This window comes from Aythya fuligula, chromosome 1, assembly GCF_009819795.1.
Source record: "Aythya fuligula isolate bAytFul2 chromosome 1, bAytFul2.pri, whole genome shotgun sequence".
Lineage (NCBI taxonomy): Eukaryota > Metazoa > Chordata > Aves > Anseriformes > Anatidae > Aythya > Aythya fuligula.
In genome coordinates, this window is record NC_045559.1 from 200,102,830 (window position 1) to 200,129,826 (window position 26,997).

The window sequence follows — 26,997 nt, forward strand, 5'->3', positions numbered from 1 at the left end:
TCAGATATCTAACAGATAGATATCTAAGTTAAGAAGTCATCTAGGCATCTTATTTTTTTTTATTTTTATTTTTTTTTACAAGTACTAGGGAGAGGAGTCTACAGAAAGTGATTTATGATTTTTATATTAAGTGATTTACATATCTTATTTTTCTAATGGAGTTGCCATTTGAGGAATCTGTGCCTGCTCACTATCTACAGACATTTCAGACTTTTATGATTTGCATCCTAAAAAAATTATATCCTAAAATTTCTTATCCTTGTACCTTAATGTATAATATACATCAGTGCAGTAATATGAAGCAGTGCATTCATAGAACTGGAAATAGTCATTTCTTCCACAAAATTATATTCTTTCTTGTGCAGTTCAGGTCATTTACTATATGGCTTCAGAAGTTTGCAGTCAGTCTGCCTTTCATTTTCTTCTGTACTTCCGACATTGCTGACACTCTAACATATGAATAAATCATAAACTTTCAGTTTGTCAGGATCCTATATCTCCAGTCCTTTTCAGTTTTAGAGTAAGATCCATCAAAGTTTTCAATTGAGTGAACAGTTCATACATTTCTAGAGGAGATTTTCCTGTATAATATTACATTCTGTGCACAACACACATAAAAATGGAAAATTGCTGTTGCTTGATTGACCTTACTTCATCAACTAAGATTACGGAGTATTTGTAACTTGGGACTTATAAGGTTATTTTCCTGATGTTTAATATGGTAATCTGCATAATTTTATTTAAAATGTTGCTAACTGTGGCTAGAGTGTTTAAAAGGCAGAAATTAATACATAAACTGCGGGTTAAGTTTGATTCATTTAAATACTTAAGATATTTTTTTCCCTTGGTTTAAGAAAGAAATCAATAGCATATTAACTGGCAAAATTTTAGGCAAGGAAAGTACAGCAATCATTTATTGAATTTATTGATATCCATGATGTTTTACATAGCAATCATGATGAAATATGTAATATATATATATAAGCACACCCCATTTCCTCAATAAATAAACGTATAACCAACATCCTCTAATCTCTTGTACTTCATTAAATGATGGCATACTCTGACCCAGATTGTGTACCTAAAATAGATTCCCAATACCTTTGTTTACCCTTGAGAGTTAACGCTCCCTTCCCTGCTCTCTCTCATTGCCTGTGAACAAACCACAGTCATTGAATTCTTTTGGTTTCTTATCTTCCTTTGTGTTTCTCTAGCACAAGTACTGAAGGCTAAACTGTACTCTTAGTAGCACTGGTGCAATCCCACTGGTGCTATTTGGCTTGTACCACTGTAACTGATCTTACATTTATTCATCTGTGAATGCAATTACACCTGCATGAGGGAGCAGACTTGAAAAGGTAATTAAAATACCTGCACAAATAACAAAAATAAAAAACAAGAAAAATCACATAAATAATAAATATTCATATTTATAAACAAATGTATGCATTCCACAGAAGCAGAATTTTACACATGAATTACCTGCTTTACTAGTATTTTTATAGCAGCAGAAAGATTCATTATTTCTCTTAAAATCTTGGAAGACTTTTTAGTATATGTAAGGGTAGGAAGCCACAGTCCTTTGCACTCTATAACTAAAAGCATAGCAGAACGGCTCCCTTATGCCCAATTAATTTTGCTTCAGGAAATAATAAATAAATAAATAAATAAATAAGACAATCCGAATGGTTGAGACATCCAAGGTGGTTTTCTGCTCTTCCTCACAAGCTCAGAGAAAGCAAAATGGTGTAACTTCTTGTTCACAAGGATTAGCAACACATATCTAAGAAGCAGCTAATACAGCAAAACTTATCACCACTCGACTAAAGACCAACTTGTCTTATTCATGAAATCAGTCTTCTTAACACATGAGAATGGCTCCTGGACTTCAGTCCCACATTTGAAAGAAAGATGGACAATATTCAATGACAAGATATATGAATAAAATATTCCATAAACTAGAATTTCTGTCCTTCTACATGAAAATTAAATGCCTGGAGAACAAAAGATGAGCAATTCTCTGACTTATTTTACAAACAAATTTCAAAGAAATACATAATTACCTAAAGAAATAAAACTGTATTGAAAGCATCAGCTGCAAATTATATTTGTCCTCCACTGGGGGAATAACAAGAGGTCATATGAACAGTTGGAGACTTTTACAATTTACAGAGTAAGAAAGGACAGTATTAATACAACTGCAATCTGCTTTTACTAAAGAAAAAGATGATGGTGAAATCAGAGTGATTAATCAAACTTGTACCGTGCACATTATTTGAGAAATTATTATAGCTCACTAGTTTCCAGATAAACGCAGTATGTTATTTTCACTGTTCCATCACCTTTGCAAAGTTTAAGTCCTGATATTGGACATTATACAAGATTAATTTTTTATGATTACTACCCAATTAATCTCACTAAAGAATGAAACAATCACATTTGCCAAGATCCAATAAAGAGAAGTTTTCTGCCTAGCTAATATAAAGAATTGCATATTCAGTACAAGCAATATATGACTAAAAAGAATCTGAAGTTTTAAACTATTCTCATCTTCATGCAGGACAATTTACAAGCATATATCACTAGACAACTGTAGTGGGTTTACATGGCAAGGTTTTGGTAGCAGGGGGCTATAGGGGTGGTTTCTGTGAGAAAGATCTAGAAGCTGCCCCATGTTTGGGAAGGGCCCCATTGTTTTCCAGATCTGAGCCAATAAGCGATGTTGTTTGCGCCTCTGTGAGAGCATATTTAAGACAGGGAAAAAAACGCTGCGCCAGACAGCAGCCGGGAGAGTCAAGGGAGTGAGAAAACAGCCTTGCAGGTGCCAAGGTCAGTGTAGAGGGAGGGGGAGAGGTGTTCCAGGCGCTGGAGCAGAAGTCCCCTGCGGCCTGTGGTGAGGACCATGGTGAAGCAGGATGTCCCCCTGCAGCCCATGGAGTACCACAGTGGAGCAGGGTTCCATGCTGCAGCCCGTGGAGGAGACCACGGTGGAGCAGGTGGCCCTGCACCGACGGAGGCTGCTGCCTGTGGAAGACCCCTGCCGGAGCAGATTCCGGGCTGGACCTGTAGCCTATGGAGAGGAGACCACGCAGGAGCAGGTGACCTGTCAGGAGCTGCTGCCCGTAGGGGAGCCAGGTTGGAGCAGTTTTCTCCTGAGGGATGGACCCCATGGTACGGACCCATATCTGGAGCAGTTCTGGAAGAGCTGCTGCCTGTGGGAAGCCCACGCTGGATCAGTTCATCAAGGACTGCATCCCGTGGGTGGGACCCCACAGCACAGGGGACGAGAGTGACCGAGAAGGAGCAGCAGAGAAGAAGTGCTGTAGACTGACCATAACCCCCATTCCCCCGTTCCCCTGCGCCGCTCGGGGGGGAGGAGGTGGAAGAGGGTGGATGGGGGGGAAGGTGCTTTTGGTTTGCTTTTTCCTTTGTTTTCTCACTTCTCTCGCTTGTTAGTAATAGGCAATAAATCTTACTATCTCCTTATGCCGAGTCTGTTTTGCCCGTTAAAGTAATTATTGCGTGATTTTCTCATCCTTATCTCAACCCTTGAGCCCTTTTCACATATTTTCTCCCCATTCCTCTTTGAGGAGGGGGAGTGAGAGAGCGGCTGTGGTGGAGCTCGGCTGCCCACTCGAGCGAAACCACGACAACAACTCATAATGTGCCAATGTAAGATAAAAAACAAACAATACAAACAAACAAAAAAAATTGCACTTCAGTTGTCATTTGTTATTATTAATGATCTTCACAAAGTGGAAATTTATCTCCTTTATGTATCTTTACTTTCTATGACCCTCAAACTAAGTCAACCTTCTACAGAAAATTACAGGAGTTGGGATTTTTAATATCAGGAAAACAGATATTATCTGTAGTATATTTGGGTTTGCTACTGTATGCAGAAAGCTAGGTCATCTAAACACTGATTAAAAATATAATTTACCATTGAGGCTGATTCACCCATTCACTGCATTAAAAGTGGCTTTTTTTTTTTTTTTTAATTATGTAAAATGTGGATTAGAAATGAGTCACACTCTAAAACAGTCAACACTCACAATCTGCAACAGCACAGACTTTGCTTCAGAACATTTCCTGAAACTGTGCTGAAAGTCTGTTCGTTTTACAGCACAGATCAGTTAATCCCTGGCTAAAAATTGGGGAAAATGAGAGAGAATTTCAGTTGCTGATTCTGCATTTTTATTATAGTAAGATCATGTTCATTCAGATTTGTTTTCATTGTTTTAGGTGAATAATAGGAATACACTGAAAATATTCTTAAAATTTTAAATCAATTAACACAAATAATAATAAAAAACACTACTATAAAATACTGCAAAGGAAAATGTAAAGAACAAGACATACCAGATTATAAGGGAAGGAAACCTTTTCTAACCAATATTGCTACAAATGATGCATTATGTATTGCCAGGATAACAACAAACTTGCTTTGGCTGAACTTTAAGAGTTACTTTGTAAAGCAAAACATAAATCAATTCTAGACATAAAAAATAAATATCCTTGAAATTGCAAAGAAGTTTTCTTGTATATCTTTGGATATGTCTTTGGATTGAAGCATCACAGAAATTAAGCCCTAACATTTCCAATAAAATAAGAAACCAGTATTTTTCTTTTCCAATTTTCAACCAAATTAGCTGTCTATTCAATACTGAGCACGTATAGAAATTACTTCTCAGGTTATTCAAGGTCAAAATAATACTTCTATCTCTGACAACAGCATTTAAAATTTTGCTTATCTAATATCTGAAATCCTTCAAAATGAAGTCTTATGGAATGTGAAAGCTCTGTTCATCCTTTATCTAATTGAAACTATTAAGATAATGACACCTGTACTAACTCTTCATTTTTGAAAACAGCTTTCAGTTAAGGTCTACACCTTTCTGAAACAGTGAAATTTATCTGCAAGTGTCATTGTCTGAAACCACAAAGAAATTAAGTCTACAGATAACTATTCACATGTACTCATCATGCTGTGTTTCCCACTTCATTTCAGAACTGTGACTTCATGACAAAGAAATTCAGAGTGAAGTTAATGCCACAAAAAAAAATAGTCTTGTCTACTTGAACAGCATTATCAACTTTTTAATTATGTTTCCCAATTATGCCTTTTATGCAAAAGAATAAAACCTTAAAAGAAAAAAAAACATTTATGGAAGACAATGGTTTTGATGGCTTAACACCATGAATTTGTACTATAAAAGCACAATTTCAAGAGGTTACGTTAACCATTGGATCCTCACAAACCCAGGGACTCTACCAGTTTTAGCTGACTGCTAAAAATACAGTAATGTTAACTATGGGTCTGTAATGTAATACAACAAAAATGACACAAAAGTAGAATCTAATTCAAGGACAGGGAGAGCAATACAAAAACAAATTCAAACTATGTTTAGGTCAGTTTGGGCGATGCAATTCTAGGCTGACTCAGATCAACTTGGTTCGAACAAGTCTAATAGACAAGCTCTGCTCTGAATTCTGAAGCACATACTGACCTCATGGATGAATTCTCTTAGATGAATTAAGAATGAAGCATATCCGGGCATAAAGGAGGGGGTATATTTGACTTCTTATATTTGACAAGTATATTTGACTTCTCTCAGAGAGAGAAAAATAACTGTTTGGAGCCATTCTGGCTTCCCCAAAGTGGAGGCTACAAGGATAAGAGGACTAGCCCAACAGACAGAGATTCAGAGGGCAGAAGAGTTGTGAAACCAGAGCACTATACTTCATTCTGGGGCTTTATTTCAGACTAACTTCAGTGTAGTCCAGGGCACCGACTGTCTGTTAGTGACTGAAGGGTATCCAGAAGCCCATCTTCCAGTTTAGTTTTCTGTCAGAAAGTCTACTTCATGATCTCCATCATGTTAACTGAAGATTGGTAATCAAGGACAAAAAGAAAATTTGCTTCTCAAGCACACCCATGATGTAGGACTAAAATGCCCAATACATGTTTTGTAAGTAGTAAAAATCTGAAAAGTAGGAGGCATTACTTATGCATTTTCTCTTCTCTGGCCACCTGAAGCAGCAGGACATGAACAAGTGTATGAGTTGCCCTCTTTGCAGTTCAATAACCTCTTCTCTTCCAGTCTGTTAATGGCAAAGTTTCAATCAAATGCCTAAAGGAAGAGCCTCTTGATTGAGTCTAAAGGCCAGGGTTATTCACAGGCAATTGAAAATAGGAAGTATTAGGCTTCTGCAGAATAAAAGTGTGAAGAAGTAATTAGATACGTGACCAAGGGATGCTTTTACTTGACGGATGGACAGAATGTTGATATTCATACCTACAGCCAGACACAATGAAGGTTTTCTTCTGATTTTTCATGTAATCTGATATGCAGCACTCAAATATGCAAATTAGTGCTCATCTCTGAGAAAGATAAAATAAATCTCCTAAAATCTTGAAGTTATTTTACTTTAGAGATATGTTTTTTTCCCTAGTTAAAAGTTATATCAATATGGCAAGCTTAAATATTCAGAATTGCCTCCAGAATTTTAAAGAGAAACTCAGGAAAAACAGTGTTATTTTAAATATTCCTTTCTAAAATGGTATATTTTAAAAGAAAAGGTTTGAAATATACAGGTTTTCAGGTAAAAAAAATAAATAAAAAATAACATAAAAGGCTATGAAATAGAGGCAAAATAAATCAGATTCATAAGATCCATTCTGTATTTTTGGTTTGGATTTTGGAAAGTATTAACCTGTTTTTCTACTACCCATCGTGCGAAAATCCATTTAAGTCAGCAAATTGCAGGATGAAGCTCCTTTTACTTATACAGGTTTCAGGATGAATTGTATTATGTTAATTCACTAGTCTTTTGTTATATAGCATCCTTTTCACTAACAATCTCAACGTATTTTATAAACATGAATAAAGTCAATCTTGCCTTAAGATTGAATATAATATAGAATATAGAATATGACTATAGAATATAAACATGAATTAAGTCAATCTGCTATTCTAAAGGAAAAATCTGTTATCCCACTATAGAAATGATGGCATGCAGAACACAGGAGTGATCACCAGGCCAAACAGCACTGTGTTCAAGGGCCAGAACAGAGAAGCCAAGCCAATACAGGTTATAAAAGCTAGCACAGAGCTCTACCTCATTTAGCTCTTTCACTGTAATCCACGTTAACTGACAGACTGAAAGATGAGTATAAACAACAAACAAAGAAAACTGGTGTTTAACAATCTGGAAAATATACGAGTCATTCAAGATAATGAGATGTGCAATCTAATTTCCAAAACTATCATCAAACTATTTAGGAGGAAGCAACAAATTTATTCACATGATAAGTAAATGGACAAATATACATGCGTATACATATTTATATGTTTATATTTCTATTTATTTCATATATTTTAAAACACAAATGCAAAATCCCCAATTCCAAGAGCTCTCTAGCTTTGCAAAAATTCAGAGCCTAGCTTTTTAGACAAGAATTTCCTTTTACTCCTCTGTTCTCTTCAAATAGTTGCTCATCAGTCATAGTTATGCACTACATTTCATATTTGCTATGTAATGCCACATGACTTTTGTTTTATTGTGGAAATATGTAAGGCTACCTCCTTCCTCCAACTTACTTCTTTAGGTCCAGACTGTGCCTATTTCATGTTACCCAATAAAAGACTTCAGGTTACTGACTCTCTCTCAGAAATTTGCATAGCTCCCCATTATTTTTTTCCAGTCAGACAGAATAGGAAGAATTTATTTTTCTTCACAGCCTTTATGCACCTCTTTTCATGTGCTAAATGCAGGTGTATTGACGGGCCAGCTAAGAAAGAGGAGAAATCTAAAACTTTTTCCTAACATCCCCATTTTGGCATCATCATAGCATCCACACTTCCAGCACAGGAGCTGTCAAAAAGCAACTGCCCCAGAACAGCTTAGAGCTCTTGGTGTCCCTAAGCACAGATCCTACAAATCATCTGCATGGCAAGCATGTAAATAAACATATAAAATAAAACAAGGATTATTACAAGGATTACAGCTCATTAAAAAAAAAACAAAACAAAACAAAAAAAAACACACAAACCAAAGTAGCCTGAAAATTACTTCTTTAAGAAACAAGAGTATCTGCACAGAAGTCAAGCATAGGCAGCACAGTTAGCAAAGCAAAACAATAAAATAATGACAATGATAATAATTTGGAAGAACAATAAGAGACTGAAGAAATACAAGGAACTCACTGGGAACAGAAGGAGAATAAAGTACGTATTTCTTGGCTCTTATCTTTGTGACAAGGTGGGGGGAGGAAGGGAGCAACCAAGGTACCTGAGAGAATTTAAGATTAACGTGAAGCTAAGATGAACAGGAAATCAAATTCCATCACAAAGTAATCGGGAGGGTTTACATCAACTTATGAAATTGATGCAGTAAAGCCAGCTAGTTACTTTTCACTTAACTATGGAGCATATTGGAAACTCAAAAAGAAATAAATAAGGCTTATTCTGTGCAGCAGAGAAACTGTGATGATTCATACAGTATTAAATTAATGCTTCTCATTATACAAAAAGATCTAAAATTTACAGCCAAAGAATAAAGAACAAACAAACTCCCACAAATGTTTAATTGTGCTTAAAATGCCACAGAATAATTCGTTTTGTACCATAGAAGTTTCCTATCAATTTATTCCCACGTCCAAAGCTCAGCAAGCCAAAGTTTTCAAGTCACTGAACCTAGAAAAAAAGCTAATTAACAGTTTCTTCTGTTACTTGCTGCAGGCCCAAATTATAAAGAATAACACACAGTATAGTAGAATAAGGCCTTTTCTTTTATCTCATTTAAGAAAAATATATTAATGAAAAACAGTCTCTCACAGGATCATTTTTTTTCAGCTGTTGAGATGAAAAGTTTGAAGATTGTCAACAGTACCAAAAGGTTTAATTATACAAATTGAAATCATTATATTGTTAATAGGACAAATCACACTGTTTACCAGCTCTATACCAACAGCAAAAATTAAATTTATATCTGGTGGACCACTGGAAACATTACATTTGAAAATGCTTTAGGAATGCTAGTCATTGCTATGAGGCCCCCTCCTTCTGAAAACACTCAGGAATTTTTGGAGGAGACAAATAGCAGTGTTCTTATTGAAATGGAAATGCATTGGATCTATATTGCATAAAAAGAAACACTGAAACAGGTTTCTTGTGCTGCTGAGTCAAGAGCTGAGTGATATCATAAGAAGTCTCCATCTGGTATGTAAAACACTAAAAATAGCCTGAGTTTATTTATTTATTATCAGTTGTGGCTAGCAATGGCAGAGAAAACTAAAAACAACCTATTTATCAAAATTTGAAAATTCAGGTTTATTCCAGCATTTCATGTTTGAAAATAAATGGATTACTTAACTTTGCCCAGGTTTCATGAAAAGCATCTTACATAAGGTATCAGTCAGAAATCAAAAAACAGTTATGTCAAAAAATTGCAGAAGATGTAACACTTGCATATCATAGAATGGTGTAACGGTTGGAAGGGACCTAAAAGATCATTCTGTTCCAACCCCACTGCCATGAGCAGGGACACCTCCCACTAGATCAGATTGCCCGAAGTTCTGTCCAACCTCTCCTTTATATATCCATTTGCTTTTATTTATTTATTTATTTATTTTTTAATCAAGTTAATTTAGAATTACTCAGATTTGTGGAATGTACATTCCAAGGAAAGAACTAAAGGACAAGTACCCAGGACTAGAGAAAAACAGGATATGAGGAAAAGAATGTGAACATAGGAAATATGGTCCAATTTTTAAGACCTAAAATTGTCTGTCTTTCCTCTGACTGACAGGAGGCTTATTGGACTCCATATGCACTTTGAGGCATGACGACAGGAGCTGAATATCAGACACTTAAAAAGACTCCAGCCCTGACCCTCAGTGCTGCTGGGTGTGTTAGACAGGGTACAGTTATGAGAGAGGATTGGCTACTCTCTTGTCCACTTGCGAGATGGATGCATACAGCATGGGACAGGAAAAAATATAATTGAACTTAGTTTCTCTGATTCATAAAATAATTTGTTCCTACAGGGGTAGACAGGATTTCATGATAATTAAAAAAGAGTAATAACTTTCAGATGCTTTATTAACCAGCTACATAATGAATGCTAAGGTTATTTACACATTCACCAGAGATGTTCCTAGACATGCGCAGTCTTTCTCCAGTCATGTCTGAAAGTTCTGACAGTACTAAAAAGGCAGGTGTTCAACTCATATTCAAGTTTCAAAGTAATAATTAAATTTTGTTTTCTCTTATCTCTGAATTGACCTGTCTGAAAAACAAAGCAAAACAAAAAACACTTTAGGGAATATCTAAATGTTATTTCCTGCAAGATAAATAATATGATGATAACTGAATTACTATACACTTAGCTCATGGAGTTTTGGAAGACTTTCCTCTGTCTTTCCAAATATTTAAGAGAGTGACAAGTCTTTCTAACACCTACAAGTTATTATGTATGTACTGTACTGGGTCTGTCTGGGATGGAGTTTTCTTCATAGCAGCCCATGTGATGCTATGATGCTTGTGGCTGAAACAGTGTTGATAACACACCAGTATTTTTGCTATTGCTGAACAGAGATTGCACAGCATCACAGCCTTCACTCTTCCCCACTCTTCCTTTCCTCTCCTGCAGCAATTAGGCTGGAATCGGTAAAGTCCTGGGGGGGGGAAACAGAGCCAGGACAGCTGACCCAAACTGACCAGAAAGATATTCTATACGATATGGCATTTTACCCAGCAATAAAAGCTCAGGGAAAAGAAGAGGAAGGGGAACATGTTTGCGGTTATAGCAGTTGTCTCCCAAGCAACTGCTACATGTGCTGAAGCCCTCTTTTCCAAGAAGTGGCTAAACATCTGCTTGCCAATGGGAAGTAGTGAGTGAATTCCTCTTATTGCTTTTTCTGCACACACACCTTTTGCTTTCCTTATTGAATTGTCATTACCTCCGCCTATCTGTCTTCTTGCCTTCCTTCTATTTTCTTCCCATCCCATGGGAGAGGGAAGTGAGAGAGGGGCTGGCTGGGTGTTTGGCTGTTGGCCAGAGTCATCCCACATCTTGGGCCAAGGTTGTCGGTAAACCTGTTTTTCACGTGCTCACCTACTCAGTAGAGGACTGACACAGAAACAAACATGTCTCTGGCTCAGCAAGTACAGCACCTTCCTTGCAGAGGAAATACCACAAAATGAAACTAAGCCAAACTAAACTGAACCAGTCTTGGGAGCATGAAGAAGAACCCAGATCTCCCAGCCCACTCTCCCAAACATGAGGCTGGAGGAAGAGGATGTTTGCCCATTTGTTTGTCTTTCTCATTCCGGGGAATGTTTAAGCATATAAATCCTGATCAGAAAGAAATGTCTATTTGTAAAGTAAAGACCCCATGTCCTGTGGGGCACTGTGTTGGCCTGGATTCCACAGATAGGTTTCACCTTGACATTTATTATTGACTAGTCTAAATAAGTCCCTCTTTGGAAGCTCTGTTGTGCCCCATTTTTCAGGGACATAAATCTTTCCATATACTGGGTAAGAGAAGGTGACTAACTCAGAATTGTCTATTTTTACGAGTACCTTCTGTTTATTTATCTAGTTCACATCATGCATTGGAGACTGAAGCAGCCCACGGGCACTTTTCAGTCTACTGTCAATATTTCTCTTGAATGTGTTTTGTCGTGTTATTGTCTTATTTTTATTTATTTATTTTTATAAGAAAAAGGGAGACTAGTATCAAAGTAGTATAAAGGTGTATAAGTATCAATAGACTGTGTTGTAAGAATAAACCATATTGATTGAACATCTTGTCACTAGCATAATGGATCTGTATTTAGGAATTCTAACACTGTAACTGTGGGTTGTCCTGGGCACAGGTCCAGCACTGGAAATGAGAACTGGGGCTCACAATGTCCTTCATGATGGACCATAGAGAACAGTAAGTGTAAAATGTCTCATTAAAACAGAAGAAAAGCCAGACCTATTGGAAGTGAGAACACAACAGATGGTTCTGATGTTAGGAAGGAAAACTGAGACTTAGGAAGGAAAAATGAAACTAGGAAACTGCTTAAGAAAGTTTGATGCGAATGACTGGAGAAATTTTATTTAACTTTTCTGCCCTTCCCAGTGGCTGAAATTCCCAACATGGGCTTAAGTTCTCTTCTGCTTTACAACAGTGTCATTGTTCTAAATTGCTCTTGGCTATGACCTTTACATGTGTTCTACACAATATTTTCTAAATTTTATAAATTGTCAGAAACAAAAGTGGCAATGATAACTCCTATTAAACTTCTCATCAGTAGGCTTCTGTAAGACAGAAACCAGCAAAATCATTAGTGTAGGTGGACAAATAATTAGATTTATGCATTGGAACCATAAGAAACAGTTATGGACAACACCTGACAGATGAGAGACATTAATTAGGAGCTTTAAAAAGAGTTACTGAGTATACAAGGAGAAAGATTACGTACTGGCTGGCTAGCTTCATACTACTTGCTTTCCTTGCATGCAATTACTTAAGCCTGTTACTTGTCTTATTATTTATCCAATTTGTTTTTTTTTTCTATGTCTTTTACCTTCAACTATGGTTGTTTGTCAATTCTACAATGACATTGTTATCAAATGCATGCAGAAAGCAGATTTTTTTTTTTTTTTTTTACTTTAGTAAAAACATGTATTTATTTTAAGGCAAAATTGTTTTTATTATAAGCAATAAAAATAGAAGCCATGTAAAAATACATTAATAACAACATATGAAATCATCTAGTTTGTGCTGATTTGTCATGTACAGTTATTATCTGCAAAAGGGATATATAGAGAAAAATTAAGAGCTGTTTGCATCATTTTAATATTATACCATGAATCGAGAATCTTAATAAACTACAAGTGTGTATACTGCTCTAAAAAGGAAATATTAATGCTCTCTGTTACTAGTAAAGAGGAAAGACTTAATGAAATCACATTTTTTCAAAGAAAGGCTAGTTTTAGTAAGTTACAGTTCATGTGTTGAAGTCTCAACTACAAATTACGTGCTTATAATGTTATAATTCACCTGAGTACAGTTATTATTCCTGATTTCTTCTTCTAGAAATGAATAATCTGTGTTACTGTAAAAGAGACAATTAATTGAAAGATTTGATTATAACTTCTATCCAATACTAATTAGAATTTACTTGGGAAAATAAACAAATTATATATAAGAAATTAATACTTACATAAGGAATTGTGTCCAATGTGTCTGTGTTGACAATTATAGGGGCAGGGCTTGCCTAAAAGGAAAAAAAAGAAAAGAAATGTAAAAATCTGAAATTCTTTAATATTGAAATTTAATTTAATTTAATTTTTTTTTTTTTTCAACTTTTAATTAAGATCAAAGTATAAAAGGCTATCTACCCATTGAATCATAGAATTATAGACCTCTGCATCATTAAGGTTGGAAAAGCTCTCCAAGATCATCTGGTCCAACCATCATGCTACAACCAACGTCATCCACTAAACCATGTCCCTAAGTGCCAGGTTAAACCTTTCATTGAACACCCCCAGGGACAATGATTCCACCACCTCCCTGGGCAACCCTTTCCAATGCTTGAACACTCTTTCTGAGAAGAAATATCTCCTAATTTCCAACCTGAACCTCTCCTGGTGCAACTTGAGGCCATTCCCTCTAGTCCTATCACGAGTTATCTTCAAGAAGGGGCTGATCCCCAGCTACATAAACCTTCCTTTCAGGCAATTGTAGAGAGGAGTAAGGTCTCTCCTGAGCCTCCTCTTCTCCAGAATAAACAGCCCCAGTTCCCTCAGCCTCTCCTCATAGGACTTGTGTTCCAGGCCCTTCACCAGCTTTGTACCCCTTCTCTGGGCACATTCCAGGGCCTCAATGTCCTTATTGTTGTGAGGGGCCCAAAAATGAGCACAGTACTCAAGATGCAGTCTCACCAGAGCAGAGTACAGGGGAATGATCACCTGCCTGGGCCTGCTGGCTACACTATTCCTGATACAAGCCAGGATGCCATTGGCCTTCTTGGCCATCTGGGCATACCCATACAACTCATGTTCAGGTGAGTGTCAACCAGCACCCCCACATTCTTTTCCTCTGCACAACTTTCCAGTCCCAAGCCTATAGCATTGCATGGGGTTGTTGTGACCAAAATGCAGGACTCACATTGTACAACAGTATATAAATTGGATTCTGTTCAATCAATTTAGGATGAAGGAAATAGACTCTCGGCCTCCAAATCATGGTTCACTTTTCTTTTTCAATTTCTTTTGAAGTTCAATAGGCTTTGGATCACATCCATGCTTTTGAGTAGAACTATAAGAAACAATGTATTCAATTTACAATTTAGGCAATCTTGGGGGTGAGGGTTACATCTTCTCTTTCCTTACCAGTCCACTTTTTGTGTTTAAGGACAACCAAGATGATCAGTTGATCTTTATAGAATATAAAACTCAACATTTTGTATGCTTATACTATTTATCTATATCACTATATGGTATACGTATATGCATGTATAATGCGATATTTTTATCAAAACTGTATAACTTGACTATTTCATGTGCACTCAGCTGATGTAGAGTTTTAAGTATAGACCTATTTTAAAAAGATCTGTGAATCTGTAAAGCCGTGAAACCTGATCTTTAGCTTATTGATGAAACCCATATCCATGTTGTTTTCCATTAACCCAAAACGCCCTAACATCTTCCCCGTCCCATGCTGAGGTCTGGTGGTGGTTATCCAAGGCCAAGCTCTGATTTGACCCATCTGCATAACCTTGTCTCAGACTGGAGAAAATTACAGAGCTGTGGTGAAGTATATAGTAGAGCCACACACTTTAATAAAATGTCAGAGGCAGAACTGCTGAGGTGGAGTTGATAACAGCACAAAGACTAAGGAAGAGAAACATCAACATGTTGTCAGCCCACTACAACAAATGATGGAGTGCAACCCTTCTCTACCTGACTGATGCCTGCTTGGTCAGCAAAGACATCAAACTACTCCTATATACTAATGCTTAGCCTAGTTGCTCGTTAGTCCTATTTATCTATTTGTATATTAGCCAATGAAGAACTGCCTATACTTGGTTGCATATTGGAACAGGCTCCCCAGTGAAGTAGCCACTGCATCAAGCCTGTCTGAATTTAAGAAGTGATTGGACTGTGCACTTAGTCACATGGTCTAAAATTTTGGGTAGACCTGTGCGGTGCCAGGAGTTGGATTTGATGATCCTTATGGGTTCCTTCCAACTCGGGATATTCTATGATTATATGATACTTTAAAATTGTATTAACTGCAGGGTCTCTTTGTGCATGGCAGGGATATATTAGCACAGCACTATTGAAGACACTGATCACATTTCTGTTGTTAAATACTCACTGCAGGGTTTTAAATGGCTTTAAACTAAAAGAGGATAGATTCAGTTAGACATTAGAAGGACATTCTTCAACGTAAGGGTAGTGAGGCACTGGAACAGGCTGCCCAGAGAAGCTGTGGATGCCCCATCCCTGGAGGTGTTCAAGGCCAGGCTGGATGGGGCTTTGAGCAATCTGGTCTGGTGCGAGGTGTCCCTGCCCATGGCAGGGGGTTGGAACTCGGTGGTCTTTAAGGTCCCTTACAGCCCAACCTATGATTCTATGATTGTATGATCTCAAAACTAAGTAACATAACCTGAATTAAGAATGTAAAATTAATTATTGCAATAATTTGAATGTTTTGAGGGTGTCACAGTTTCTTTCCAATTTTGTAAGATTCTTTCCAGTTATTGTGAGATAAATCTGTGTTCAAAGAAATTATACATTATTGCACAAAAGTCACTGATAATTAAGGCCATTTTTTCTATACCACTGTGCAACCTGTAAGCAAAAACTGAAAGTAAAATACATATGATATGGTGTGTATATATATCATGCCATCTATCTATTATCATAGTAATGTATAGTTTAATACTAAAGATGCGTAGTATCTGAAAAGTTGTTTCACAAACACACACACACACACACATTTATTCTTGTTGTGCCCCATAACATGGGGCACTTTGAAATAATAAATAAAAGCTGAATGTCATTAGATTATACTATTTTTAGCTTTAGGCATATGGAATGATTTATAACTGTATTATCACTGAAGGTTAAACAAGGTTACTTTTTTATAATCTTAGCCTACACAACTCTGGAGTTCAATATACTTAAACACTGATACCTTTGCTACAGGAAGAAAAAGATTTATTTTGACAATATTCCACTGTCTCTACCAAATTTTGTGTTTCATTGATTTTATCTTTTTTGTATTTTTATACACTGTGAACAGCTCTAATAGTAAATATAAACAAAGTTTTCAATCTTCAGAATGAAAACATCTTTTCACTGCTTTAAAAAATAGTATTTGTTAAATAACAATCTTTCAGAAGTAATTTTCCAAAGCATTCCTGTACTATACTGATTACTTCTAACTCAGTTTAGGAACAAAGCTTTATATCCATATCAGATTTTCATAAAAAATAGCAGTTTTCACAGAATCACAGAACAGTTTGGGTTGGAAGGAACCTTAAAGCCCATCCAGTTCCAACCCCCTGCCATGGGCAGGGACACCTCCCATCAGACCAGATTGACCTAAGGCTCATCCAGCGTGGCCTTGAACACTTCCAGGGATGGGGCATCCACAGCTTCTCTGGGCAACTTGCTGAGTAAAGAATTTCTTCCTAATTACTCACTGATCAGCTGCTTTCAGGACTTTCACAACCTTGCTATGTCCCAGTTTCAGTCCCAAACATTGTCACTAAGAAGAACTTTTTCTTATATCTGGTCAGAATTTCCCCTAATGAAATTTCTGTATGGAGCCTCTTGTCCTTATGAATATCTAAGAAGAGTCTGGCTTTGTCTCCTCTCCAGCCAATTGCTCAATCCCCCTATCCAATCTCCCTTATATGCTTGAAGACAGCAGTTAGATTCCTCACAGAAGCTCTTCTTTTCCAGGATGAACAAACCAAGCTCTCCCACACTTTTCTTGTACAGTCTGTGCACCAGACCCTGCCACTGTTCCGTGCTCCAACACCTTGGTCATCCTCCATCCAACATACTTTGGCATACTGGGGAGCCTGTGAATGGGCACAGTACTCTGGCTGCAGTCTTGAAGGTCTGAGGAAGCAGACAGCCCTAAAACTCCTGGCAAGGTTGTTACTAGCGTGGCCTGGTCTGCTGTCAGCCTTTAGTACTGTGAGGACACATAGCTGACTCATGTGCAACTTGTTGTCCACTCTGAAAAGCTGCTGCCTAGCCAGACTGTGCCTGGCCAGGCCTGCTGCACATTTTATTCTGTCCAGGTGTAGGAACTCCTGCCTACTGTCACTGAACTTTATGAGGTTCCTCTCAGCTCGTTTCTCCTACCTGTTGAGATCCCTCTGAACAGCAACTGTAATGGCTAGTGTACCATCTCCTCTGCCCAGTCAAATGTTATCTAAAAACTTGCTAAAAACTCTACCTGACCATTCTGGTTATTAATGAAGAGATTAGCACTAGCATCAGTGTCAACTCAGCAAAACCACAAGTCAGCAGCCAGATCACATACCACCAAACTGCTGACCACTACCTTTTGGGTCTGGTGGTCCATCCGGTCCCACACATCTTTTAGCACTCCCATCCAGTCACTTTCTCTCTCATTTGGCTACAAGACTGAGAATTTGAGCTGAAAGCTTTGCTAAAATCAAGGCAAAATGCACCTACTTCTTTCCCCTCATCCACAGAGTTGGTCATCTCATCACAGAAAGCTGTCAGATTTGCAAGGCACAATTTACTCTTCATAAAATTATCTGACTTTTTCTAGTCACATCCCTCTGTTCATCATAATTCTTGTTGAGGCTTCCTGGTGGCACCTACCAAGATCTTTCCCTTGTTAGCCTCCTACCTAACCCTGACTCCCAGGTTCTCACCTTGCCCGTCACCCCTTCCACAGCACAAGTCTGAGCATCTAAGCTGCTCCTTTGAATATCTGCGATCGTCCCCTGACCCATCATCTCTCCTACCTAGCCTTCCTATAGCACCTGTAAATAACTGTCTTTCAAACAAGAATACCATTCAGGTATCATTTTAGCACAATGCTTATTGTACTCTTTACTAATTGAAAAGTTAAATTCAGCTTTCAATTATAATTTTCTCCTTCCGAGATGTTCATCCCAATCAGATAGATGAGCATAAGATTCACAGAGCAATACTTTCAGATGGATATAGCAATTATAGCCACTCACTGTGTGTATGCATGCATGCATGCACATGTGTGGGGGATACTGAGTCTGTGTTTGCTGTTTGGATTCTTTTCTTGGTTTTGGACAGGAAAACAACAACAACAACAACAAATTCTGTTCTAGTGACTCTATCATATGGTAATTTTAAGAACACTGACCTCCTGAGCTACAACACTGCATTTAATAGAAGTACAGGAATCAACTCTGATTTTGTTAGTTGTGTCATGTTTGTAGATAACTGCATATAAAGCAGGAGGCTTTAATCATGGGAAGTTGAGAAGACAGTTTGAAAGCACTGGAGAGAGCCCTAAATATAGTGCTAGCCACGGAATACATGAGATCAAAACAGTTTAGTAATCCTAGTGAAGTTACTCAATGGATTGGTCAAGAGACAATCAGAGATGATAAGTAGCAGTCCACAAGAAGGATCTTGTTTTCTGAGATCATGGGCTATATCTACTGTGACTTAAAAACATGCCACATGCTCAAATTCACCGAATGCTCAAAAAAGATACCCAAATATTGCTTCAGTTGTGGAGAATGTTGAGAAATCCAACACAGCAGTTCATCAGCTCATCAAGAATACTTCTAACTGTGCATAAATTAACAAATGCATGCATAAAAGGCTCTAGGCTCTTTCTAGAATCTCAGCCTACTGTGATCTGTCACACTGTATACCTATACATATATAAACTATCCACCCACTTCTGAGACTGGGTGAGAAGAAATGGCCTTCTAGAAGACAATGACAATGAAGTTATTCCTATCTCTGCCCCTTGACCTGCTCTGAAATCTTCAACAAGACATTTAATTACTCTTTTGCTAACTTTTCCCAGCTAAAAAACACTTCTAGCAAAGCTGGCTCAATTTCATCAAAATTTTAAGAGAGATGACGGTTGGCAAGAACTAAATAATCTATCACTATGTAGGGAGTTTTAAAAGTTTTAAATGTCTAATTGACTAACTTGCAGGATTAATTAAAATCCATAATAATTAGTTCATAAGAGACAGCATTCCCTTAAGATAGGTAGCATGCAAAGAGCTTCCAGACTTCACAATCAGATTTTTAAAATGGCCAGAGGCCTTAGTGAATTTACTCACAATTCTTCATTTGCAAAATAAATCCAGACCAATTTCCAAAAGACGGAATTTTACTGAGTGTACTGAATGGAATGATCCTGTTTTCCCATTCCATGTCCACTTTCCTTTCTGCTCTAGTCTCTACCCATACCTAAGTATTATTTTATGCTGATTCTGGACTGTGCAGGCTACCAGCCTTATAACTAGTGTTCCCTTCATAGGCTCTTTTCCTGCCCTTGACTAGAAGCAGTGCTTTCAGCTGAGCCATCTCTGTGCTTTGAAGGAAAGGCATCATGCTGACAGCTGCAGTGACAGATTGGCATAGCTGGGACAAAACTTGAATAACATTGGGGAGAAAAAAAAAGGAGAAAGATCTTATTTTTCTTTTTAAAGGACTCGAGCACAACAGACTTTGCTTCCACAAATATATATGAGATTGTTCTGCTTGCAGCGAGTCAGACAGTCTAGTTGTTTTTCCACCAAAAGCACAGCTTAAAAGAAAGATACAGCAAAAGCACTTGAAGTAGCTAGAAAGAGAACAAAAAGGCACACAGTCTAGTTCATGAACATTTTCTCTGCTACCAAATTCTCTACAAGTATGTGACATGACTCATACCTCAGACGAAATGAACTTTCCTTCTACCTTTCTTGCTTGACTGGTTTTACTTACAGCATTCATGGTTTTACAGACTATCCATCTTATATTGAGTCATTCTTTTTGGACCATGCACAACTCCTTGTTTTAACTGTTGGTACTATGCAATGCTGTATTCAACATCAGACCATGAAACTACTTGCATAGGTACAAGGTAAATGAGGCATTTTAAAAATAATGATTGCAGCATGTTACTCCTTGACCAGAAAACATTAAAACAAGCATGTGACCAATTTTATTTAAAACTATCCACCTAGTTGTGACTTTGAGTCAGAACTCTCAACTGCTTGTTTTCCTATTAAGGAATCACCATCACTCTATATTTTTAAGGAAACTCTACACTCGACATATTTAAGTAAACTCAAAATAAAGAGATGGTGAAATTTTGAGTAATACAATAGTGTATGCATTATCATTTAAAAAGTAAATGGAGTTGCCAGTGACTTATTACCATCTTTTGCAGAAACCTGATTCAATAGACTGTATGCCAGAGTTAAGGACTTGTCTTTCCAGGTAGTCAGCCTTAAATTCTAAAACACCTTGTAGAATATTCCACTGCAACTCCATTTTTCTTCAGAAATGTTAACATGTTGTGTTTTAGTAATGTGAAGTGGAGCAGCCCCCGTATTTTTACAAGAACAGAGCACCTTGCATCTCTCCAATACTATTTCAGACTGTTTGAGGCCTTTAGAAGGTAATACTAATTTATATTTATTTTATATTTTCAGAAGTTTCCTTTCACAACTGTAAGAAATAGATTTACAAAGACACACAATGGGATGAAAGATTAAATGATAATTTAGATGTCAAAACAGTAGTTCTCTGGCATGCTCTGAAGCCTCAAGATCACAGAACACAGAACCTTTGTTGTATTTACAACTGAATTACAAACTATAAGACTAAAAAGAAGAAAAAGTCATTTGCTCTTTGTTAAAAAGAAAATATAAAAGATCAGGAGACTCTTTGATAGTCCAAAGACTGACTTTTCAGTAAACAATCATACCTCTGCTTAGGGACATAAAACAGAAGTCAAAAGCAGCTTTGCTTGAAAGGCTGCGGCTGTCAAGAATAGAAGAAAAATGCCTCAAGAAATCCTTGAGGCCTTTCTCTACCTACATATATAACACAACCTCGTATAAAGCTATTTAAAGGTAAACAGTTCCTTTCAAATAAGGTGGCATTATTTTGGGGCTTGGGGTTTTGTGTTGTTTTTTATTAAAATGTAGGATTAATTTTCAATTTAAAATTGTATTAGCTGTGACATTAACGGAAACGTCTAAAGGATTAAGAAAAAAGCTAACATTTTCATGGGCTTCCACAGGTTGTCAGAAGAATGACAAGAAAGCACCCACTTTACAGTTGTTGAAGTTTTACCTGTACTGACACTGCCCGTTAGCTGTTTGAATTAGCAATAATTAATGTAACAGTAACTTTTTGCCCAAATCTGATCCAGTGAAGGACATAGAAATGTCAATGGAAAAAGCTCTATAGAGAATGAGGGATAATTATGATACATCTGAATTTCCAGTGAATATATCATTCAACTAAATGTTATTACCCATTAAATTTTGAGGTGATAACCTTCCTACCAGCAGACAGAGTGGATCCATCTGTCTCATTCCAGGATGCCAAATGCCATAATAAGACTCACACAGAGGTCCTATTATCACATCTCTTCTGACTCACAAAAGAAATTGATGCAACTTATCTTACACCAGTGCTCTAGCTTTGCACAGAAATTCAGGCCTAAATCCTGTATTTAGAAATACTGCTTCAGCACATGTTCATGGTCTTTGGAAAGTGAATGGGCCATAAAACATTCGTTACCTATATCTCCGTTCTATCCTCTGATCTGATCTCTGCTATACTTCAGAACTTTCCCAAACTCTGTCTTAAATGTGTTCATCCCTTAAAAAAATTAAAAAACAGATTTAACCAATGCAAGCATTGACAGTTTCTGCTATGTTCCTAAGTCTGGATCTGGAAACTTTAGAGCAAAAATAGAGATCCATCCCATATGGTCTTTTTATAAGTATATTATCATAAAAACTCTGACATCTGATAATGCATACATTTTATTCAGATTTTATAGTGTTCTTTACAATTTTAAAAGAAGAGGAAACATTTGAAAAAATCTGCCTTGACACTGCATTCAGTATTAGTGGAAATATGCACTGCAAAAATAAAGGGTTCAGTGATGTTACTGAAAAGCTAAGAGGTAATCTAATTTACTTTCTACGGTGAAATTACCAAAGCATATTGTACCTTCCATTTTAAATGTCTTAATGGGATTCTGCTATATCTATCAGATCTAAAAATTTCTGGGTGAAAGTCCCTGCATAATTGAAGTTAATGGTAAAACATTGATCTGCTTCAACAGAATCAAAATTTAAGCTAGTATGTTTCTACTCAATATTAGTTTTAGTTTTCTCCTGACAGTATTTATAGAGCATGCATGCATTTAGCCAGCTGGTTAATGGAAGCAAGGCAACTCAAGTGCAGGTTTTGAGATACAGGAGGGACTTTTTTGAGCTGTTTTATTTCCTTTTTATTTTTCTATTTTCTTTTTTCTTTTTTCTTTTTCTTTTTTTTTTTCTTTCTTCTTTTTTTCCTATTTCATAATCTTTTCTTTCTCCTCATATATACAAAACGTGTACATACACACGTATATGCATGCACTCACAGACAAAAGTATGCATCCAGTTTTAAGTCATTCTGTTGATACTGCTACCTGCTACAGTGCATGATTGAGCCTTGATGTGAACAAAGATGAAATTCCTTCCAGAGAGAGAAAATAATCCTCCTTTCTCTTTAAAAGCAAAGGCTGCATTGCCGGTGGCATGTCGGTTTACTTTAAAATCATGGCAGACCAAGCTCACAAAGCAGTTATCTCCTATCTTATTTTGTTACCTTCTTACAGCCTGAAGTACCTGCAAGTTAACGTAACATTTATTGCTGCATGGAGAATTTTATAACCAGCCTCAAAAGCACAGAAACAAATAGACTAAAAATTACAACACAGATGAAGACAACAACAACAAAAAAATAACATAAAATTAATGTGAAATAGGAAAACTAACAGAATTCCATATCTATGCCGGAGGTTTATCATGGCATAAAGACAATTCCAAAGAACCAAGAACACTTGCCCTCAGGAGCTGATCAGTGACACTGAGCACTGTACAGCACCCCAAAACTAATGTAATAAGTGAGCAGGCGCCAAAGAGCACCAACCTCTGCTTGGAATGAATAGAAGAGACCGAGGTTTAGTGGTGCTACAGACAAAAAGTGAAGAACGTGAAGAGTAAGAAATACAGAGGAAAGATTCTTTGGAGTTTTACAAATGTTTCCACATAGCACAGGAAAATCAGCAAAATCATCATTGATCCTATTTCAGCACTGAAGTTAACAGGAGAAGGGTTGGACATTACTGTGGTCCATATCATCTTAACTCATTTATTCTGTTTAAACATGTACAGGACCAAAGCTATTTTGCCACATGCTTTCACACAGTTAATGCATATTTAGCAATAATTAAGAACAACTTAAGAGAAGATAAAGAATTAAATTTGACTTTGAATATCTGCAACAAACTCAAGGTCAAATTTGGCTGTGCTAGAGAGCACAGGGTTTTGCTTTTTGTGTCAGCAGAAGTAAAACTTCTAACCTAAAACATCTGAAAATATTTTAATTGCTGTCCCATAGTGTACCTTCATGTCCCAGAATCACTAGGTGATTAATAAAAATAATAATAATAATAAAAAAAATAATCCCATATATGTTGCTTGTCAACAGTTTGTTTCAAAACTGTTAAATAACCCTTAAATAAAACCCTTAAATAATCGATATGAAGGACTAGAACAAGACAATCTAAACGACAAAGTAGATAAAAACCCGTCCCAGTTGGAGGGGGCGCCTAAGACAAGGCGACCTACATGTTGCATTGCCACATCATCCTTCAAAAAAGAAAGAAGGGCTATTGTTATGGGGGGCTCCCTTCTGAAAGGGACAGAGGGACCGATATGCCGACCGGACCCAACCCGCAGAGAAGTCTGTTGCCTCCCTGGGGCTCGGGTGAGAGACTTTGCCAAGAAAGTCAAGCGCCTGGTATGGCCCACTGACTACTACCCGCTACTGGTCTTTCAGGCTGGTAGCGATGAAGTAGCAACGAGAAGTCCGAAGGCGATCAAAAGAGACTTTAGGGATTTGGGGTGACTACTTAGAGGATTAGGGGCACAGGTTGTGTTTGCCTCTGTCCTTCCGATAGGGGGGATCGAAGCTGAAAGGCGTGCTGTTCACATAAACTCGTGGCTTCGAGACTGGTGTGACCGGCAGAATTTTGGGTTCTTTGATCACGGGAAGGTCTATGCTACACAGGGCCTGATGGCACCGGATGGGATGCGCCTCTCTTGGAGAGGGGTAAGGATCTTTGGTCAGGAGTTGGCAGGGCTGATAGATAGGGCTTTAAACTAGAGTCGAAGGGGGAAGGGGCTAAAACCAGGCGCACCGGTGAAGACCTAAGGGATGGTACACTAGAATCAGAGGGGCAGTGTGCCAGTGAGGTCCTTCGGTCAGATCCACAAGTTGCTGAGTGTAAGGAGACACACCTGAAGTGCTTCTACACAAACGCACGCAGTATGAGGAATAAAATGGATGAGCTAGAAGTCCTGGCCCAGTCCCGCAACTACGACATCATCGGCATAAGCGAAACCTGGTGGGATGAGTCCTGTGACTGGGGTGTTGCGATAGATGGTTACAGGCTCTTCAGGAGGGACAGGCAGGGTAGGCGAGGTGGTGGGGTGGCGATGTATGTGAAGCAGGGGCTGGACTGTGTGGAACTTCAGGTCGGCAATGGCAAAGTTGAGAGCTTCTGGGTAAGGATCAAGGGACGAACGAATAAAGGGGATGTCGTTGTGGGAGTCTATTACAGACCGCCTGGCCAGGACAATAGCGCCGATAAATTATTCTTTACAGAACTAAGAGAGGCCTCGAGATTAACTCCCCTTGTCCTTATGGGGGACTTCAACTTGCCGGACGTTAAATGGGAGTGCCACACGGCTGACACGAGCAAGTCCAGGAGGTTCATGAAGCACCTAGATGACAACTTCTAGGTGCAGGTGCTAACGGAGCCAACTAGGAAAGGTGCCTTCCTAGACCTGTTGCTAGAAAACAGAGAGGGTCTGGTGGGAGATGTGGTGATTGGTGGCCGCCTCGGTCATAGCGACCATGAAGTGGTTGAGTTCAAAATTTATGGTGACAGAAGGAAAAGTGCCACCAAAACCTCATCCTTAGATATGGGGAAAGCGGACTTCAGGCTGCTCAGGGAACTAGTCAGCAAGGTCCCCTGGGAAACTGCTCTTGAAGGCCTCGATGTCCACCAGTGCTGGTCATTCTTTAAGCGATGCCTCCTAGAAGCACAAGATCAGGCAATTCCTAAATATCGCAAGTCAGGCAGGTGGGGCAGGAGGCCGGCGTGGCTGACCAGGAACGTTCTAATGGAGATTAGGCGGAAACAGAGAGTGTTTCGCTACTGGAAGGAGGGCCAGGTGTCATGGAAAGAATACAGGGATGCTGCTCGTGTTTGTAGGGAGAAAGTTTGAGTGGCCAAAGCACACCTAGAGTTGAAGCTGGCTGTGTCTGTGAGAGAAAATAAAAAGAGTTTTTTTAGATATGTGAACGGAAAAAGGAGAACTAAAGAATACATAGGGCCGCTCCTTGATAGGGAAGGTCTCCTCACAGACAATGACATAGGCAAAGCAGAGACGCTTAACGCCTTCTTTGCCTCTGTCTTCAATGCTGATGATGGGCTTCGGGACCCAGGGTGCCCTGAGCTGGAGGACCGGGACGGTGGGGATGACAAACTCCCAACCGACCCTGAACGTGTGTGGGATTTGCTACTCCACCTGGATCCCTACAAGTCCATGGGTCCGGATGGGATTCATCCCCGGGTGCTGAAAGAGCTGGCGGACGTCATCGCGGAACCTCTCTCAATTATTTTTCAACGATCCTGGGAATTTGGAGAGGTCCCAGTAGACTGGAAGCTGGCAAATGTTGTGCCAATTTTCAAGAAGGGTCAGAAAGAAGACCCTAGCAATTACAGGCCTGTCAGTCTCACGTCAGTGCCTGGTAAAATCATGGAGAAGATGGTTCTCGAACTTATTGAGGCGCACCTGGGGGGCAAAGCAGTCATTGGTCCCAGCCAGCATGGGTTTGTGCAGGGTAGGTCCTGCCTAACTAACCTGATTTCCTTTTATGATAAGATCACCCGTATGGTGGACCAAGGGAAACCAGCTGATGTGATTTTTTTGGACTTCAGCAAGGCTTTTGACACGGTTTCCCATAGGATCCTACTGGACAAAATGTCCACCATACAGCTAAATAAAAACATCATACGATGGGTGAGCAATTGGCTAACTGGCAGGGCCCAAAGGGTTATGGTAAATGGGGCTGCGTCAGGCTGGCGGGCGGTCACCAGTGGGGTCCCTCAAGGCTCCATTTTAGGGCCGGTACTTTTCAATATTTTTATAAACGATCTGGATGTAGGAATAGAAGGTATTTTGAGCAAGTTTGCTGATGACACCAAACTTGGAGGAGTTGTGGACTCAAATGAGGGTGGAAAGGCCTTGCAGAGGGATCTGGATAGGTTGGAGAGCTGGGCGATCACCAACCACATGAAGTTCAATAAGAGCAAGTGCCGGGTCCTGCACCTGGGACGGGGAAACCCTGGCTGCACGTACAGACTGGGCGACAAGGCGCTGGAGAGCAGCCTAGAAGAGAGGGATCTGGGGGTCATGGTAGACAGCAAGTTGAATATGAGCCAGCAGTGTGACCTGGCAGCCAGGAGGGCCAACCGTGTCCTGGGGTGCATCAAGCACGGCATCGCTAGTAGGTCAAGGGAGGTGATTGTCCCACTCTACTCTGCGCTGGTGCGGCCTCACCTCGAGTACTGTGTGCAGTTCTGGGCACCACAGTATAAAAAGGACATGAAACTGTTGGAAAGTGTCCAGAGGAGGGCTACGA

At 38.6% G+C, this 26,997-nt stretch overlaps 1 protein-coding gene across 7 annotated transcripts in view; it reads right to left on the reverse strand.

Annotated features, from left to right (window-relative positions):
* Window positions 1-26,997, reverse strand: part of DLG2 (discs large MAGUK scaffold protein 2) — an 883,769-nt gene that overhangs the window by 403,610 nt on the left and 453,162 nt on the right. For all 7 annotated transcript variants that reach the window (XM_032198439.1, XM_032198448.1, XM_032198456.1 and 4 more), the window contains one exon: window positions 13,224-13,277. In XM_032198439.1, the coding sequence (XP_032054330.1) occupies window positions 13,224-13,277 (54 nt within the window). The remainder of the gene's footprint in view (window positions 1-13,223; window positions 13,278-26,997) is intronic.